This window comes from Pararge aegeria, chromosome 11, assembly GCF_905163445.1.
Source record: "Pararge aegeria chromosome 11, ilParAegt1.1, whole genome shotgun sequence".
NCBI lineage: Eukaryota > Metazoa > Arthropoda > Insecta > Lepidoptera > Nymphalidae > Pararge > Pararge aegeria.
Window position 1 is genome coordinate 6,746,398 of NC_053190.1, and position 19,595 is coordinate 6,765,992.

The 19,595-nt window shown below is 33.9% G+C and overlaps 1 protein-coding gene across 1 annotated transcript in view; it reads right to left on the reverse strand.

Annotated features, from left to right (window-relative positions):
• LOC120627730 (pyrokinin-1 receptor-like) overlaps positions 1-19,595 on the reverse strand; it is a 59,058-nt gene that overhangs the window by 14,807 nt on the left and 24,656 nt on the right. The window contains exons 2-4 of the mRNA XM_039895754.1: positions 16,596-17,407; positions 10,844-10,950; positions 7,562-7,669 (exon numbers count right to left, since the gene is read on the reverse strand). Of these exons, the coding sequence (XP_039751688.1) occupies positions 7,562-7,669; positions 10,844-10,950; positions 16,596-17,382 (1,002 nt within the window). The 5' untranslated portion in view covers positions 17,383-17,407. The remainder of the gene's footprint in view (positions 1-7,561; positions 7,670-10,843; positions 10,951-16,595; positions 17,408-19,595) is intronic.

Sequence of the window (19,595 nt, forward strand, 5' to 3'; positions counted from 1 at the left end):
AGTAGCAATGTAATAATAATTAAATTGAATTAATTCCGCAGTTGATTATGTCATCTGGTGTCAGAAGGGCTGGCTCATTTTTTGCGCAAAGGATCAGTCTGGCTGGTCTGTCAGTGGAAAGGTTCAGCGCGGAAATGCAACCAGAATTCTTGGTATCATTCTTCCCCGTCGGTACCTCGAATGCTAAAAGTAATTAGTTTAGTTATACGTTATATTAAATTGGTTTAAGTATTAATTTCGCTAGAAAGGTTCTGTCTAAAGGAAAATAATGCAGTAACCAGATAAGTTATATTAAACTCAAACCTTTTAATCAGTTTGTACATACGACATCTTACCGAAGCGCGAAATAGCTTAGCAGCACCAGCTTAAATTCATAGTGCTCACCGTTGCAGCAAAAAGGTAAAAAATAACAATGCAAATTTTAATTTAAAAAAACTTTTGGGATATCTACTTCTAAATATTGAGGTAAGAATATATCTTATAAGGTTACTTTATTTTTATTCCACTACAAATTAAACTTTGACTTCACTCCCACCTGGTAAGTAACAACGTAGTCTAATATGGAAGAGGGCTAATATAAGAGCCTAAATCGTTTTGTACGCGGTATTGCCATGACCGATACTATTGAAATATGGAAAATATACTTATAATTTCGGAGATGCGTCGTTTATACTAATTTTCCGTACTGCAAAAATTGGCACACTTCATTTGGCGTTGCTAGTTTATATTAGAACTCTATTGAAGCTCCAAGTCAATATTAATTCTTAGAGACTTGGTAGGTGCCATCAATTACTTAAGGTAACTTATTGAATAAATACATATTGAGTTGTTTTCAGTATGTCTACTTGGTACAAATAAAGGCACCGTTTTAAGGATTCCTAAAAACGGTGCCTTTATTTTGTCCGGTCAGTCCTCCCCGTTTCTTCAAAATTTCTGTGTCTGTCCATTCATCCGGGTACCACAACCCATTTTTTCAGAAACCGCTTGGGTTACTAAGTTGGTTTCATCCCGAATGAGTAAGTCAATTGTTTCTTAATATTAAGGACTTGTCAAGGTACAGTCAGTCGTATTTTCTATTTTATCGGAGATTATTAATTGAACCAGTCAATAAATAATACACTACGAATGTATTTTCGAAACAAAACAGCATTGAACCTCAACCACAATAATTTTAGCTACGGATAATATATTTTGACGGTAAAATGGCAGCGGTCTGATGTCAGATCGTTTCAGCAAATATAGTCCAGATTTATGTGCGACCTTTGCCTTTGCTAGTGGCAATAGGGGAGCCTATCACCTTAGGCCCCCATGAAATGGCGCCCACATAATAATGAAATTCTCCAACTAAATTAGTTCTTCTGATATTTCGTTCCTAAATTTATAACATGTGCCCCATTCTTGAACCTACACTTCTTCCGACACGTTATGAAAATCTAATGAGAGAATTTTTTCCAAAAATAAACCAGGATATGGGACCAAATAAAATATCTCCATCCAAACAATACTATAAGAACATTGTAAGACTTTTTAATTTAACCAATTAAAGACTGACAATAAAGCAACGCAAAAGCTATATCATGCAACCATTGTCGTCTTTTTCATTATTGCGTAAATATTCAATCAATGATTATAAGAGATAATATCTTTAATCTGTTTATGTATCTTGTGTATATCAAATAAATATGCAATATGAAATTCCTAGTTTTTACTTTCCAATGTTTTATTTTATTTACGCTTTCTTCGATTATGAGTCTGGAATTCTGCCGTCGTTATTAAATTTTCATTTTCGAGTGTAAAGAATGTTAGTTTTAGATTTTACAAAACTTTTGTCTACACATTTTTGTTATCATAATATATTTATGTGCTTGTAAATTTGCGGTGTATTTTTACTCCCCAATCTTAATCCAGTAAGTAGTTATTTCAATCGAAGGATAGAACTGTGGGCACTTATAAAGGCTCCTATATTTCCACTTGTATCGTTGAATTTCAATAATTCTTATTAACGAGACAGAATGCAATAAATGTCACGATATAAGTAGAACAGACCGAATACCCGTTTTTATTGTACAGTTGTTTTGGGAAGAGGGAAGACTTTTTCTGATTTAATGGCGTAGATAAGTATGTATTACCACACGAAACTGTATCTGCTTGGCCTATTTGACGTTGCTAATATATAAATACTATACCCTTTATCTGGTATTTCGCACGTTTGTCGACCACGGATCCAAAAGTAAAGAATTCAATTCCCGGTCCGAAAAATGAGGAGTACTGGGGTAGTTCTGTCAAGAAGTCAGTGCCAGTCCGAAGTTAGAAAATTGGCGTTGTGATTGAAAGGACGTCAAGGTATCGCCGAAACCGGTTATGTTGTTATTAATCATTAAAACCTACCAACCTGAATGAGAGCATTGAGACGTCCCGGCTTTAATCCCCAGCAAGAGCAATTTGGAAATTTAGAGTTTCAAAAGATGTGCTGCCAAGTTATTTAGCGTTCCGCTTGGAAACCGATTAGGCGTATGGGTGTGGGCACTAAAATACCTGCCTTAACTTTAACAGGTTAGCCCACTTTCACTTACCAGGTGAGATTGCAGTCCAGGGCTAACTCGTTGTGGAATAAAGCAAAAATAAAATAATATCGTATAACCCGTATATAGGTATTTAAGTTTAGTTTGAAACATTCCACTCACGTCATAAAACTTCACGAAAACTGGCTGGCACACTCTGGAAATCTATTAAACGAGGCATTAATCGATAGGATGGGTTAACTTGTATTTTATTCCAAATTTAATACACGATAGCAAACTTTTATAACAGTGTAAATTTTACTGCTTTACTCATTTAATGACAATCTGTGCCAACTTTTAGAATGCAAAATCCTGTATTATTAAAAAAGGAATTCAATTAATCTAGGTGACTTTTTGCTTCAAACCCTGATCAGATCCTGTATGACAACTTATTATTAAGAGCTGTTTAGTACGGCAGGCTATCTTCAGTTCAACGTTGCCATATTATTGCAGTGTCAGTGATAAGAGAAGTGGAAGAAATGTTAAAGTAGATTGTTAAGCGTATCGAGGGATTTCTAGAATACCGAGTGTATAGAGGGGATTAGGGGCGCCAAATACAAAGACTTATTCGTTTAATGCTCGACTTTACACCTTCAGAGACTATATTCTTCTGGACCTCCAATAAACATAAAGTCAAAAGTCAAAGTCAAAGTCAAACATTTCTTTATTCAAATATGCACACAGATGGCACTTTACATGTAAAATATGAAATAGGAGTGAGTTGATGGCGATAAATAAATTCGTCAACTTAAAACAGGTTGTTATTTTTTTTTTGTTATCCATCTCACATTGTCCTTCAAAAACTAATTAAAGAAGCAACCTGGTTAGAGCCAAATAATTTACACCCTAGCATTTTTATCGTTAACGTAGTCCTTAATACTATAATACGACTTTTCTATAAGCTTACGTTTAATACAAACTTTGAACTTTTTCAGAGACATCTCCAATATATATACTGGTAATTTATTGTAAAATTGTATACAATTTCCTTTAAATGTACTTATTTTATGTAGTCTAGTATATTGCACTGCAAGTTTATTTTTGCTTCTAATGTTCAAATTATTGCAGTCACATTTTCTCTTAAATTTAGATATATTTTTGTGAACATACATTAAATTTTCAAATATGTATTGGCTAAAAACTGTCATTATCTTGACATCATCTCACACACATTTCACATTCACACACACACATTCACATCTATAAATTTATCTCTCAATGACTCTCTCAGACCCATTTTATAGATCGCATACATACATGCATCCCAATGCAAACATTTAAAAATTGTGTTAAAACACGTTTATTAAAGTAAGGTTACTTTACAATTGATGATGAATTTTGTATTTTATTTTTTGAATAAAATAAATAATAATAAATAAATAAATATACTACGACAATGCATCGCCATCTATTCCCAAATTAAGCGTAACTTGTGCTATGGGTAGGGGAGAGAGGGGCTAGTTGTAACATTTTTTTCTTTTTTCGATGGGGTGACTAAAACATTAAGTATTTTAATTGAAAAAAGGTTTTAAATGAGGAATCATGTATTTGGAAATATATTTCTGCAATATTTTTTCCTGAATCTATAACCAATTAGTATTTATGACACTTTTTGTGGAAAATTTCGCTTGTTACAACTTACCCTGTTTTTTGGGTAAGCAATAGCGTAAACATAGGTTAGTTAAACTTATTACCAGAAAACCTAATCATCAGTTAAAAATGAATTAATTTGCACTTATAATGGATATGTTTGTCACCAATATTAAAAACAGTAAGAGCTAATTGTTCTTCTTTTTTATGTATCTTAACAATGACACATGACATAGCTAATACAAGACGATTTTTTTTCTTTTGTAACAGGTTACTACTTGCCCCCTTTTGGTTAACAGGCAAAAAATAGTACTCCTGCTGAAAATCGGTCACGGCGGCCTACCATCCTGTGCTGGCTACGCTTACGTCGTAGGCGGTATGTTAAAGAGCACGTTTAGTTAAAAATCAAAACAATTTTTTTTAAACCGGCTGAGTTATGTTACTACTTACCCCCGTTACAACAAGCCCCTGTCTCCCCTACTAAGATGACAGTTGAATATTTTTATGAATAATATACATAAATACTTATAATATACAGATAAATACCCAGACACTGAAAAAAATTCATGTTTATCACACAAACATTTTCCAGTTGTGGGCATCGAACCCACGGCCTTGGACTCAGAAAGCAGAGTCGCCACTCGGCTGTCAAAAACCAAGACAAGCACATACTTTCAAAGTTGCCGGAATTAAATTACTGCGGTTAATAAACCGCTTCAAAATGACTCCAATAAAATCTTGATCTTTCAACCAGATGGTACAAATAACGACTTTTCATATTATGTAGGAATATTGCATAGACATAAGAATATAAAAATATTTCCTACATATTTAATATTCTTTAAAGGATAGTAAGGAATGCAGTTACAACGATTAGGGTTTTGATAACTTCAGATATTGAGATATTCCAAACCGGCATACATAAAGGGACTAATAAAATGTTATGCAAGCAATTTTGCACACAGTTTTATTAGTTTGCGCTGCTTGAATGCAAAATATTCCTAGTCGAAACAAGTTACAAGGACCACTGTTTTATCATCTAACTTATCCGTTAATAAATATTTGTCCCGCTTGAACTTACTACCGCTCTCTGGACAGGCTGTAATCACTTTTTTCTGCAATTGAATGACACTATTTTGGCACTTTAAGTTTGAAACTGTAATACGAGTGTCCAAGGAACTAAAATTTGAATGACTGAAAACCTTGTATACAAGACTTGCTAAAAACAGAATAACATTAGTTACAACCGTATTTTTAAACACGGCATCAAATGGGGACAAGATTTCAGCTGTCATTTGTATATGAACAGGCAGTCCATTATAATAGAGGCTACTGAAGATTATGGAGCTTCATAGCGAGAGAGAGACTGCCGTTTCTGACGAAACTTTATAGATTCGTTTTTAACCAGCTTCCTGAAAAAAGAGGCATGGAAGTATGCCTCTTTTTTCATCTAAAGACATTTGCGATATTTTTTTTCTGGAGGGTTTTATTCTGAAATGGTCCCATTTAAATTTCATATAGATTTGATGAAAAGTTTCGAAGAAAGCCAAAGGGACTCTTAAAAAAATAACTGCGTTCGCATAAATATGCATTGTTTACGCGATCACACAACATAACATCATGCCTGTACACTTTAAATAGTTACGCAGATGTATTCAGTATATCGGGGTACACCCACATTTTCCCATTATCCATTGACTGGATTCATCCATCTCTTCTTTGAACGTATTAAATAATAACTTGTTATGAAAATGAAGCTTTATTACTCAGCGAAAAGCAGGAGAATCTGTATGGTGTAATTTAGATGAGAGATTGAGAGATGTTGAATGAATAATTGTTAAGCTTAACAATAATTTATTGTTAAATCAACATCTCCTGAGGATGAGCGTAATGTACATTGAGGGTACATTGCCGAAGGTCTGTTTGGTGTGGAGTTAAGGACTGGAAAAATTATCAATCCTGCTTTTCGTGGAGTGTAGCAAATTAAGCTTAATTTTCATAATATATCATGGATTGTCGCAAAGTAACGTCTGCTTCTATCCAATATTTAAATAATAACTGTTTATAATTATCTTTTAAGCTAAATCTTTCACGGCCAATAAAAGTTTATAATGAAGTTTCTGAGCACATCAATCAAAGTGCCTTTATTGTTTTGCTGTAAAAAGGCGGATGATCACGCAACATCCTGTCTGTTCTGCGAACTGGGCAGTTTAGACTGTACTAGTTCAAGGTGTTGTCGTAACTACCGATTGCCCAATATCTCAAATTAAATGCCATTTAATTGAGTCGTAAAAATCACCATCGCTCGTTCAAAGCAATTAAACTGTATCCATGTTTTTTTTTCAAACACATAAAATACGGTTAAATAACTTCACCTAGGGACAACGTTGGTAAAAAAATCATTTATAAAGGTCTTTTTTATTTACTATTTCACAGAGCTACAGTGCATATAAAATACTGGGATTATACAAAACCATGTAGGTATGTTGGTTTTGTATTTATTTTTGACCCCGTTGCGCGTTCGTTCAAAATGGCTAAACTATTGGATGCAAGTGGAATAGTTTTTCCCGACTATACGTAACTATACGTTCACAAACAAAAGCTTTGGCTTAGGAGCTTGTGTTTTTTAGGGTTCCGTTACCAAAATGGTAAATACTAACCGTCGTTGTGTAACTAACCGGCTCTTAGATTTTTTTAATCTGAAACCCTAAAATCCGACACGTGGTGGCTCAACTCGGAAATCAAACCAAGAACCTCGCCATCCATAGTCAAGCAAGCTAACCACAAAACAATAGATGCAATTTGACACTACTTACATCCTCTTAGGTCCCGCTTATCAACTTTAGGAGGAAAATCTTAGTGAAATGCAAATTGAGAGATCGGACGGATAAAAAAAAAAAAACATTTTCGTTGATTCTCTCAAATAGCTTGCGCACATTGGAAAGGTCCGCGGCTTCGGCACTTGCCGAAAAGTGGGTGTCTCTGCGGCTACTTTAAAGACTCTGCACGTATTGTACACCCGCATTGTAAATGTGCAATTTGGAGGATTCAGAGAAGACAAATAACTCACTCTTTTGATTTTCCGATCTTTCATTATTGTAAAAGGTAAAAAAATTAGGGCTCGAATCGATTTAATAATGTGTTTTTACTTATTTATACAAAATTTCCAAAATAGCATGTGGGCAAAATATTTCAGCGGACGGTACTTAAAGCCTATTCGCCTAACCCAGACAAACTATTTATAAAGTTGATTACGTTACATAAAAGTAAACTCAATAATTACACTTAACAAAGTGATCTTGTAGATTAGTTTTATAACAATCCTTAGTACCTTACCTTCGACACGAACACTCGTAATTTGAAGAAGCCTTGTTACTTTATTAATGAGCAACAAATTGATTCTGACTCACCTTGAAGGCGTTTCGAAACTTGTTCGACATAATGTTGTACAGGAAGGGGTTGATCGCCGTGGACAGGAAGTACAGGACGCCCGATATGTAGGTCAGCACTATGTACACCTATGGAGAGTTTAGTCATTAATAAATTGCCATCAATTACACTTTAACCCCTATTAGATAAGAAGACATAATAATTATAATGGAATGATATCAACGTACGAATTGTACAATATTTTAGTGATTTAATATTAAATTCATCGCACCATACTCGACAGGATGTACACATAGTATAGTTTTTCAGTATTAATATCCCACTTCTGTGAATGTGTATGCCCAGAAATATGGTAGTAATATGGTAGTCATATTTTGTATACCCACTTAAGATTTGATTTGATTTGGCGTTGGTCGGCGTCTCGGCAATATGTTCCCGGTTAATTAGAATCCGAAAACGTGAACGGTACAACGTACACTCCTACGTTCAAAGGTTTCATCAAAGCAGTTATAAGTGTTCATAGTTCATACTATCTGCCTGAAAATTCATAAATAAGCGTCACACTTTAAATAGGAGCAATTTATTCCTTAGAATGGAATACCATTTCTATGTAGGTCGATACTGGTTCAGTGTTATGTCATAACATCCTTACATCCGTATTATAGGTAGCTATGATATAATAAAGCCTTATTAAATTATTTGTAAGAAGAATAAAATAATACTTTTAATCATGTCGCCGAAAAGTAAGTTTACAGGGTAGGCTAAACTTAAAGGTGTACTTAGAGAATAGTAGTACTTGTTTATTCCAATAAATAGAAAGAATAGGTTAAAGCAATCGAAAAAATAATTCACGGACCCGAATTGCTCAGCCGCGTATTTTGTTTGTATTGTGTAACGAGAAGTGAAAGAAGTAAACATTTTTTATAAAGAAATTCTATAAGCAAAGTTACTGTTATAACACTCTTTTCTAATTTATACCCGAGCTAAGCCCGGTTGGGCCATGACTTGCACATGGAAAAATATAAAGAATTGTATGTGTTATTTTTTGAATTCCTTAACATACAGCAAATATACAAGGTTAGTTGGAAGATGTTGGTATGTATGGCCCAATACTATTCATTAGCCCAGGACCTTCTGATCTGCGGTATTTGTGTATCCGCCCTCTAAATAGCCTTATAAGTATCCCTGGCGTACCTTCAACTTTTCGGACTTAGTGCATTTTTAAGTATCAATTTAATATAATTTGCTTGAGAGGTGAAGGAAAGTATCGTAAGAAAAACTGAATGGGAATTCTTCATAATGAAAAGATTCTAGACGTAGTCGTGTGGAAAATTCAAAAATGTTTTATTCATGTAGACCTTATCACAGGCACTTATGAAGCGTTCATACATTTAACATGTACACTAATGTTAGTGATGGTGATAACTGTATTTGTAAACTTATAACTAAAGCTCGGAGTGTCAGCTGTCAAGTCTATAATTCCTCACCTGGCCAGGATGGTGGACTGCGGCCCAGGCTCTTCTCATTCTTGTAGGTGACCTGTGGCCTATAGTGATCAGCGTAATAAGTTGGTGATGATGATAATGTGTAATGATCTTTGCGTCTCTACAGTTAGGTAACAGATTAAAAATGGCTCCATTTTAATACTGCTGTCAATTTCAAAACTCAATCATTTTGATACCGAAGTCGATAACAGTTTAGGGTTAAGGGATTTAGAGATTATTAAAACTACATAATATAAACAACACTGCGTGCACTTCATACATGCACAAGAGCACTGGCTACCCTATGTTAAAAATCTCCAATACGAGTATTAAAAAACTTAAGGATAGGCATTGCAAGAGTTATTAAAAGCCTACCTTTAAGTATTTATGACTTGTACCGGAGATTTTCTTCATTTTATATCATCTGCATACCCTGTGCATACCCTCTATGGACGCCACTGATGAAACTATATATCACATCTATATAGCTCCTTCCTAGATCGAAAAATTCAAAGAAGTTCTTGCGTTCAACCTCTTCAGCTTTATAATATGAGTATAGATAGGAATCGATTGACCAACTTCTCGGAATAGTTATAAACTCTATATGATCAAAGTAAACAGATAATCTTTAAATGTCTAAGATACTCAAAGTTTCCAACTTCCTTGGTTTATTAGCTCACAAGCCGCAGCATGACTTTGATATAAAATTAATTAAAATTATCTTAAACTTCGAATAGCTGTTGCCCGCGACTCTGAACGCGTTTATTTTTTGTTCTCAAACATCCTAAAAAAGTCTTACCTGTAAGAACCCTTTATTTTCCTGTGATAAAATGTATCCCATAGTCGTGGCAAACTATTTATATTCAAAACTTAGCTGCCAAGCTATGCACAAACACAAATGCACTTTTATTTATAACGCGGGCTACTTTAACATAAACTTTACAAATAAAATTATAACTTTATAAACAATAACAGCAAATTTTTTGGATGGATGAAAGCTACATGTGTGCCAAACTTCATTAAGATCTGATCAACGGTTGGTCTGAACATATGTTACAAACATACGAACTGACACACGTTCGCATATACCTATAATATAACATTATATATTTATTTGGTGTACCAACGGTCACTTATCTATTTAAGAAATATATTTATAGCTTATTCTAAGATGAAAAAAATAAATGGTAAAAAAATGAATCACGGGAATTTTCTAAATATTCTCTGGTTTGGTCTAGTGTGAGGCACTGTTCTTGGCTAGTTGCCATCCTGCCGATAAAGACGTGTCGCCAAGCAATTAAGCGTTCCGGTACGATGTTGTGTAGAACCCGATTAGGGGTATGGGTGTGATATAATTGCCATAACCCGAGCAGGGAAACCCGCTACATCTTAGACATGCATAATCACTAATAAAGTTTTACTTGTAGTGGTTGTACCCCTATGTAAGGCCGTGAAATTGTATGCATTATTTTTATTTTCTCAAAGGAAATTAAAGTTTCACTCATTGAGAATATTTACAACTTATTTTTATGTAGGTAATATTAAAACTACAAACAACGGCACGTACAAAACAATCAGAAATTATATAAAAAACTGGTTTTAAATTTTTTCTTATAAATATTGAAATTTTGTTCTATTTTAATGTTGTTAGGTAATTTCTTATATACATTAATCCTTCAATAAAGCTTATATTTTTCTTACCGTAATTTGTTCGTGGTTTGTTTAAGCAAAAGTTATTAGCACTACGAAATTGTGATCCATGTTCCTTATTTATGAAAATATATTTCATTAATTCTATAATATTTTATAGAGAGTTACCTTATAAAACGTATCAGTAGGGTGTTCCAAATTCTTCCCGTAGATGGCTATCAACCTCTGCACGTGAAAAGGCGCCCAGCAAAGAAAAAATGACAACGCCACAGCAACTGTAAATATTTACACATATCAAGGCACTAGATCGGTATTGTAGGCGTCACATAAAAAGTACACTGAAGGGGTATTTTCTAAAATTGGTTTTAACAAAAACAAAAAAATACTGTCATACATGTTGATTGTTTAAAGTATTCTTTATAGTTTGGACGCGTGCCTTGCATGCCATGTGAAGTTATTGCTCTACTTGTATATGCGAGGTTTATATGCGATATAGTTGCTCTAGCATTCGCTTTTTTTGGTGTCAGATATATAGGTATGAGAATAAATAGGTCTTGCATATTTTTTAATACACACTAGCTGTTTTCCGCTGTTTTTATCGCGTTAACTATAAGCCATATTATGTAACGTTCCTTGAGGATTGGGTTTTCAAATAAAAAGATTTTTAGCCGGACTTGTAGTTCATGACTTGTGCTTCTTCTTAGACCAGGGCGTGTTTGGAACTCTCGTAACTGTAGTTTTAAGTTGACGAACTTAGTTTTCGCCATGAACTCATTTCTGTCATATTTTACATGTAATGCAGGTATTACATGTAAAGTGCCATCTATGTGTCTATTTGAATAAAGAAATATTTGACTTTGACTTTAAACAAACAACTTATTCAGCTTAATTATATTAGGTCACCTAAGTTAAGTTTTGAATACACTCGGTTAGAAGCTGAGACCTATCTATGTAGCTTTAATTCTTATGTAATCAGTCCACTATCGAAACTAAGTGCTCTTTTTACGTGACATTTAAATACAAGTTGCAAAGAAATAGATGAACTATTGCTAAAGAAAAATTGCTTCGACTATCTGAGGAAATTGGATCTCGACTGCGAGCTTAGCTTATTTTAACGTCTACGCCTGAAGGATAGTTATTACGTGAACAACTTATGTTGTAGAGTACCTAAATAAGTAATAGAACAAATGGAAACTGCAACGACGGCGATAAAGTATAGATATTATTATTATTATTATTATTATTAACTCATTACACATAATATACATCACAGGTCTTAATTTAAAGGTGTAAGCATAAACTCAAAATAATTTTTCCGTACACCTAGCCGTTGACAAATTTTTGCTTTGTTAGTCTAATAGATTAATATATTCATCATCATCATCACATCAACCGATAGACGTCCACTGCTGGACATAGGTCTTTTGTAGGGAGTTCCAAGTTCCACGATTCTGAGCCGCTTGGATCCAACGGCTACCTGCTACGCGCTTAATGTCGTCTGTCCACCTCGTTGGGGGTCGATTAATATATTAACATTCACAATTAATGCTACAAAATCGTTACTTATTCACATTACCATTTAGAATGTGGGTAGGTAGACAATGATAAATGTAAAAACCTTTTGTTTACGTTCCATAATTTATATAACTCATTATAGGTAGGAACGAAGTGCGTTCATATTCCTACATGTACAGGATGTTTTTAATTTTTTCTCATATTTTGTCATTAAATATATTATTTTGTCATTAAATATATTTGTTTTTTATAAGTTCTATATAATATAAGAGAGACTTTAATGGATTACAACATGTGCCCTGCAGTTTCACATCCGTAAACTTAAAAAAGGTAAAAAAAATCATAGCCACCTACCTAACGCCAAAATTCAATCCAAAATCAGAATGCGATTACAAAACATTGGAACAAAACAGACTTAAGGCCAATAATTAAAAATTGCAGTCGGATGTATAATAATATATATAGCAAATGTGTATTATAAAGTTGCATAAAAAACTACCATAATAAGTCGTTACAGAGATATTCCAACATTAGCCTAGAGATCCCTTAATAAAATTCAAATATTTACAATGCCGTAATATTATTAGACGGTTTCTTTTTTAAGAGGGTCATGTGAAACATAATAAATGAAATTGAATGCTTATTTCGCAAAATGTTACGCCTAATATTATATTAACGTTCAATAACTTTAATTAAATTGGGTTACTTTTTTACTCAAGACTTAAATATTGGGTATCCCGTATTCACGAAGGTATGTCGTAGTAATAAAACCTTGGTTTATTGATTTTTAAACTCTAATTCCTGTTTTATATCCCTCTATTATGTTCTGTAAACAAGTATTAATATGATTTATTAATACTTGTTTACTTTTGAAATAGTAGGTGTTATTAATGAAGTACCAAGTCAAACCCCGTTAGCCAGGATCTTTTTCATTAAAATATATTCAAAAAAAAAATCATAATTCAAAATTCATTTATTTCAAGTAGGCCTAATATAAGCACTTTTGAAACGTCAATTAGTATATATATATATATGCGCTATATATATACGATGTGTGTGTATATATATACACACACATCGCCAACTAGCCCTAAAGTAAGCGTAGCTTGTGTTATGGGATGAATATTTTTAGGATTAATATACATTATACATAAATACTTAAAATTCATCACACTAAAATTTTCCAGTTGTGGTAATTGAACCCACGGCCTTGGACTCAGAAAGCGGGGTCGCTGCCCACTGCGCCAATCGGCCGTGAAATAATATGTTGATATGTGTTGTGGGGTACCTAATAATTTCAGTTCTCGCTAGCGATGGCGTAAGTAATACCGACTATAACCCGATAGAATTAATGTAAACACATAAAGACAGAATCTATAAACAAACAAAAGCGTCAGTTTCGTACCTACTAAATTTTTTCCACATCATATTTTCAATTTCATTCCCGTGCCAATTGGAAGAGATTTATGCTTTTTATATCGTCGATGTCACGGGTTTTTATCGTTTGTAATATATTTTTTTATCTAAATATCAAATAAAGTTATATCACTGACTTATCACGGAAGCGACACAAATTGTTAGCTATCTGTTCTCTTGGTGTTGAATTCGGTTCATTACAACACAATAGGAAAAACACAAGGAAAACAGTAATAGAACTTAGTGCTAGGGTACAAAGGCGGCCTTATCACTAAAAGTGATCTTTTGAAGGCAACCTGAGCGTGCGAAGCTGATAAAAGTGGAAAGTGGAAGGTACATAAAGTATGTTACAAAAATAATGTTTTATTTGGTAAAGTATTTAGAGTCTTTAATAGCCAGCTTTTTAATCATCTTCAACATTAAACAGGTATAAAATTTTTCAAAACCCGTACCCGTAACCGACCCGTACCCATACCGTAGTCCGTACCCGTAACCGAACGTACAGACTGAAGGTCAAAAATTTTAACGTTACGTCTTACAGACCCACAGTGCATGAATGCAAACGTAAATGAAATTGATGATTGATCGGTTAGAATATAAAGTCAACCAACCAACTCTTTCATCGCTCAAAGATTTGTTGAAAAGGTAAAGCTGTCTGAGAGGTGGAAGGACCAAATCAATCTATTTTTAGTCTAAGTTCGTCGTGGGCTAAGAGACAAAGGCGTTTAGCTAGAAATCTATAAGTTCTCCAACCTTATTTATAGATTTATGCCCGTTTTTACTAAACCCAGAAAACGAAATCAGATTGGGTGATTCGTAGAGAGAAAAACAACTCTTTGATGATGACTAGCGATGCTAGGCGCCATCATAGTTACGAAACCGATTCGACGGTGCGTATTGTTTAGGGATCTCATAAACTGACTCTTGGCAGATGAAGAAAATATAATTTCGGTTAGTTTAATAAATAAACTTCAATCAATACGTAGAACTAAAAATATGATAATACAAACACAAAATACTACACCCTGAGGCAACAATCATAGACAAGTTAGGTTATATGAGTTTTCAGTGAAAATCTTTTTTGATTAGACGTTTCTTACTTAGCCATTGCCGTTTTCTTTAGTGAAAACGGGCATTAGTTTATTTCAAAAAATCATCTTTCTAACGATATTTATTAAAATTGTTGTTTATTATGTATTACAATTTACATTTTAATATAAAATCCCTGATATTCCTTCTTCTAAATTCGTCGTGATACCCAGAATTTTATAAAATTGTTGGTAAATATGTATATAACATCTTGTAAAAATGCAATACAAACTAACAAATAAATAATGCATATTTTAAATTATATGTAGCTGTGTGTGATTATTATATTTAAAATATAACCTTCGGTTCATCTAAAGCATTATATTTTTACTACTAGCAACTCTACAAGGGGTAACTATGTAGCCGCATAGATAAGTACACCAAATTGTATTTTCCATTTTACTGATCGTATTTTCATTTTTTTTTCTCTGCGGCGCGTATTGAAAATTCAATCAGTCTTTTTTCAATAATTTAAATAACTATGCTGTAACAACAAAAAGTGATGTCGCGATAACTAGTGATGGGTGCTTATAATATAAAATATTAGAAGGTATAATAAAAAATTGCATGCATATTATATTTTATGATAAATTAGAACTTATAAACTTGACTATCTTTGATTAGTGATTTAGGATTCTGAAATACTTGAGATAGAAAATATACCTACGCGATATATTTACGTACTTATCTATGAATCATCATCATTATATCAACACTGGGTACATTCATTTAACTCAAAATCGAATCTAAGACTTTTTACAGAATTTTTCAATAATTTAAAATATTAGGGTTCAAATTTCCCAGTCCTGACAGGGCCTTATGTTTGGAAGAATACAAATAAATAAATTAAATTAAATAAAGAAAAGGCTTGTGACAGCATCTCCGTGATTATAGGGACGGAGACGATTACGTTAAAAATTGGGGTCCTCGAAAGTAACAATGTATGAACACTTCCTTCAGATAGGCCCAAGGTACACCTTTCTTACGATCGTAAAATATTAAATCAATGCCTCAGTGCAGTGTAAGAATTTATGATTTGATTTCATTTGACAAAAAAGTTGTTCGAAATTCTTAGAACTGTAGATGGGCTTTTAAATATTGGCGCTAGAAAATAATTATGTCGCCTGATATAAATTTCTACTAAGAGCTGTATTATTTTATTAAAGGAATATTGAAAATTAATGAACAAAATTTGTTACGTTTAATATATCCTTAATTCGGATCCATTCTTCATTTTAATTACTATTTCGTTGTAGGCATAGGTATATTCGTCGCTCTATTGATAGTGTTCTACAAAACAATAAAGTTTAATTAAGAAATTCTTTGTAAAAATATTTTGGAATTTTAGGGATAAAATGTGCTAAAATATTGTTATTTCACGGCCTCATTATATTTTTTTTACATTTGCTAAATAACTTTAACGTATTATGCTTTTGAATTCAAAATCATGGCTCGTCATCAGTTAACTTTAAAATTATTTAAAATATTAAATTGTGTAATAAAATCCAATACCAATAGAAGACTTGACATGACATAATGATAACTATACATATTGACTTAATGCGTTCTACTTAACCCCCCTCCAAGGAGTTTTTTTTATAGTCATAATTTGCCAGACCGAGCACTGAATATCAGGTTCAGTGGATTATCCATCATCAACTATAATCAGAGAAAAATTTTACAGGGCATGCCAGAAACACGTCCTGCAACGTGACGCCCTGTGTCCATCACAACACAGTATTTCGCCAGTGCTGTTTTACGATATAAATAAGCCCAGTTGTAGTGCTTCCCTGGACGAGCTATGTCACAAAAAAGTTTTACTACTACCAAAGTTCTACCAGTCACTTTGCAATACCGACGTAAAACTAACTGTTACGTTGGTAGAGATCTGCAAACTCACCCAGCATCCTAATGACGCGTCTCTGTGAAGCGCCATTTCTGTACCTCGGGATTCCATTTGGGCGCTCGCTGCTGTCCATCGAAGTCTTCTTTAAAGGATGCAGAACACGAGACGTGTGCAGTTTAGCACCGATCAGCACATACAAGATTGTGATCAAAGACATCGGCGCTACGAAGAACACGAAACTTGAAATCACGAACACCTGGTGCACACCGTGTCCCTTCACCGTGCACGCACTGATATTCTGCCCTTTCTCACTATAAGTCACTATACCGAATTGCATCGCTTGCGGTACTGCAGCACACAAAGCACACACCCAGATCGCGATAATATACCGCACAGCTCTTGACAACTTCGAAATGGTGTGTGACATAAACGGACGGCAAATAGCAATGTACCTTTCGACAGTAAACGCTGTTATAGTCAAAACCGTTGCGTTGGCGGACGTTTCCGATATAAGCCCCACGGTGATGCAAAGCGCTTCGCCAAGAGGGTAAGAGAGCGGACTCCATAGCCGATGCACTTCAAGAGGAAGCCCACAAACTAGCAGAAGTAGATCAGAGATCGCTAAGCTGAAGAGATAGAAGTTTGTAGCCGTGTGCATGGATCTGTTGCGTGCTATGACTACACACGTGCTTATATTTCCCAGGACTCCTGCCACGAATATGATGGCATATGTGATGCTTAGGGGTACTATGATGTTCAATGAATCAGGCTCCGAGAATCCCGATGAATGCGCCGTATCATTTGTTGTATTGAACAGGAACTCCTCATCGTCAAATTCCATCTTCACGAAATTCGCATAAGAAAACCTGCAACAAGGAAATTAAGTCGAAGTTAATTGAAAAATGTTACCTACATGTATTCATAGACGTAAACAAAAAGGCTAATTACAGGTTATTAGACTTTATTCTTTAAATTACATATAAAGTAAATTATAAGTTGATAGATATATTCAAAAAGATAACAGTGTCCAGTGGTGTGCACAGGACTTTTGCGACCAGGGTAAGCATAAAGCAGAAAGATGGCATAAAATGGAAAAATTGTCCTCCTATACGCGTAATATAAAAGTTTGAGGGTAGGCATTGCTTTTGTGCACGTATGAAGTGCACGCCGCTGACAGTCTCCCACTTTTTTTACTAATGCGAACCATGTCTTCTTTTGGATGCCACTATGTAAAGCTTTTGGAGTGAGGTACGACGTTCTAAACCTAGTAATATTTTAAATTACAAAAGTTTGTATGGATGGATGGACGGATGTTTGTTAGTCTTACAGGCAAACACTTCAGAACCAATTTGACTGAAATTTGGAATGAAGATAGATTATACCCTGGATTTACGCATAGGCTACTTTTTACCCTGGAAAACTTTACAATTCTTGCAGCATTTATGAAAAACAAAAAAACGCGAACAAAGCCCCGCGCAACAGCTAGTGTAGTAGTTAAACTGGCAGTGCAATATAAAATAAGCAATTCATTCAAATAAAATTGTATCTTATTTTATAATAAACTACTAGTTAGTACTTGATATCTTTGAGATGTCTCTTAAAAAGTTCAAAGTTTGTATTTAACGTAAGCTTATAGAAGAGATGTATAAGGTATTAAGGTCTAACTAGTATACTATATAATAAATTATAACAAAAACACTACGGCAATACACACATCGCCATCTAGGATATCTCGTGCGTTTCGCTGACATCGATATAGGATGTTTCTTAAACGCTAAACTATCAACTATTAATTTTCTTAATATTTTTGCCATTGGTGAAAAATATTAAGAAAATAAAAGACGACATTGGTTATATACAACTAAAAAAAATGTCAGCGTACACTTTCTCATATGAATAACTTCAGTCTCTTATATTACAGCCCTTATTCCGACCGAGCAAAAGCTTCTTTAGATATTATCACAGACTAAACCCTCGGTTTTCCCACTGAGCACGTGCAATTAGATTATGTTTGAATAATTATATTATCTTACTTCATTTTAAATTTTAATTCTTTCACGCAAAAAATGAACTACGGATGGATAAGATTATAACAAAGTGGCTTTTTAACCGACTTATAAACAAAGATGGAGGACGCTCTCAAATCAGTTGTATTTTTTTTAATGTTTGTTAGCTCAGAACTCTTGAAGTGAACTTGAAGCTATTTTGTTGGAGACGGTATACTGTCCATGTGCTCCCATTTTCATCAGGTCAAGATCTGTTCTGAAGGGATCCTAGAGAAGTTAAGGGAACTCTTGATATATTATATCGACACCTATAGCGATTTGGGTTTTTTTTAAAGTAACTTGAGCATTTGCTATCGAAAAGAACCATTTGTCAAGCGAAATTGATTATTGATAAAGACCACGGATGGCCACCGGAACAATAAAATAATAAGTATTACGCTGGTTGCGCTTAGATAATGGTGTATAGAAGGTAAGCAATTTATGTTCGTCACAATAAAGGAACTGATGGTGAAATGCCGGGTGAACTCCTCAAGCATTACCGCCCAAGCTTCGGGAAAAGCAATTTTTTGTAAAAGGTTATGAGCAGTTGACATTCGGTTATTATATCTTAGACATAGTTGCAAACCTTCCCATTAAAAAGAGTGAAAAAAATTAAAAAAAGAACCGACTTTGTTATTCAACTAAAAAGCAAGTAATATATATTTCCTGCAATATTTTTATGCCGGTGCAAAGTAAAATGTAGAAAATTACTGGTACTTTTATGCTACTATATAAAAAGCAATCTGAAATATATAATTTATACATAGTAAATTTGTACATTATACTTGGCACCAACTTAAGAATTTTGTAGATGTAGTTTTTGTTACCATGGAAACTAAATAATAAACATTACATTTATCCTAATAGTTCTGATACTCTACATCCACCTCACTCTCTCGTAGGCTTCTTTTAAGAAGTTACACTTCTGCCGTGTGTGAATAAATTGCACAGGATTTTTAATTTACCCTTTCATATGGTATTAATCTTTATTCAGCTAAATAAACTCTTT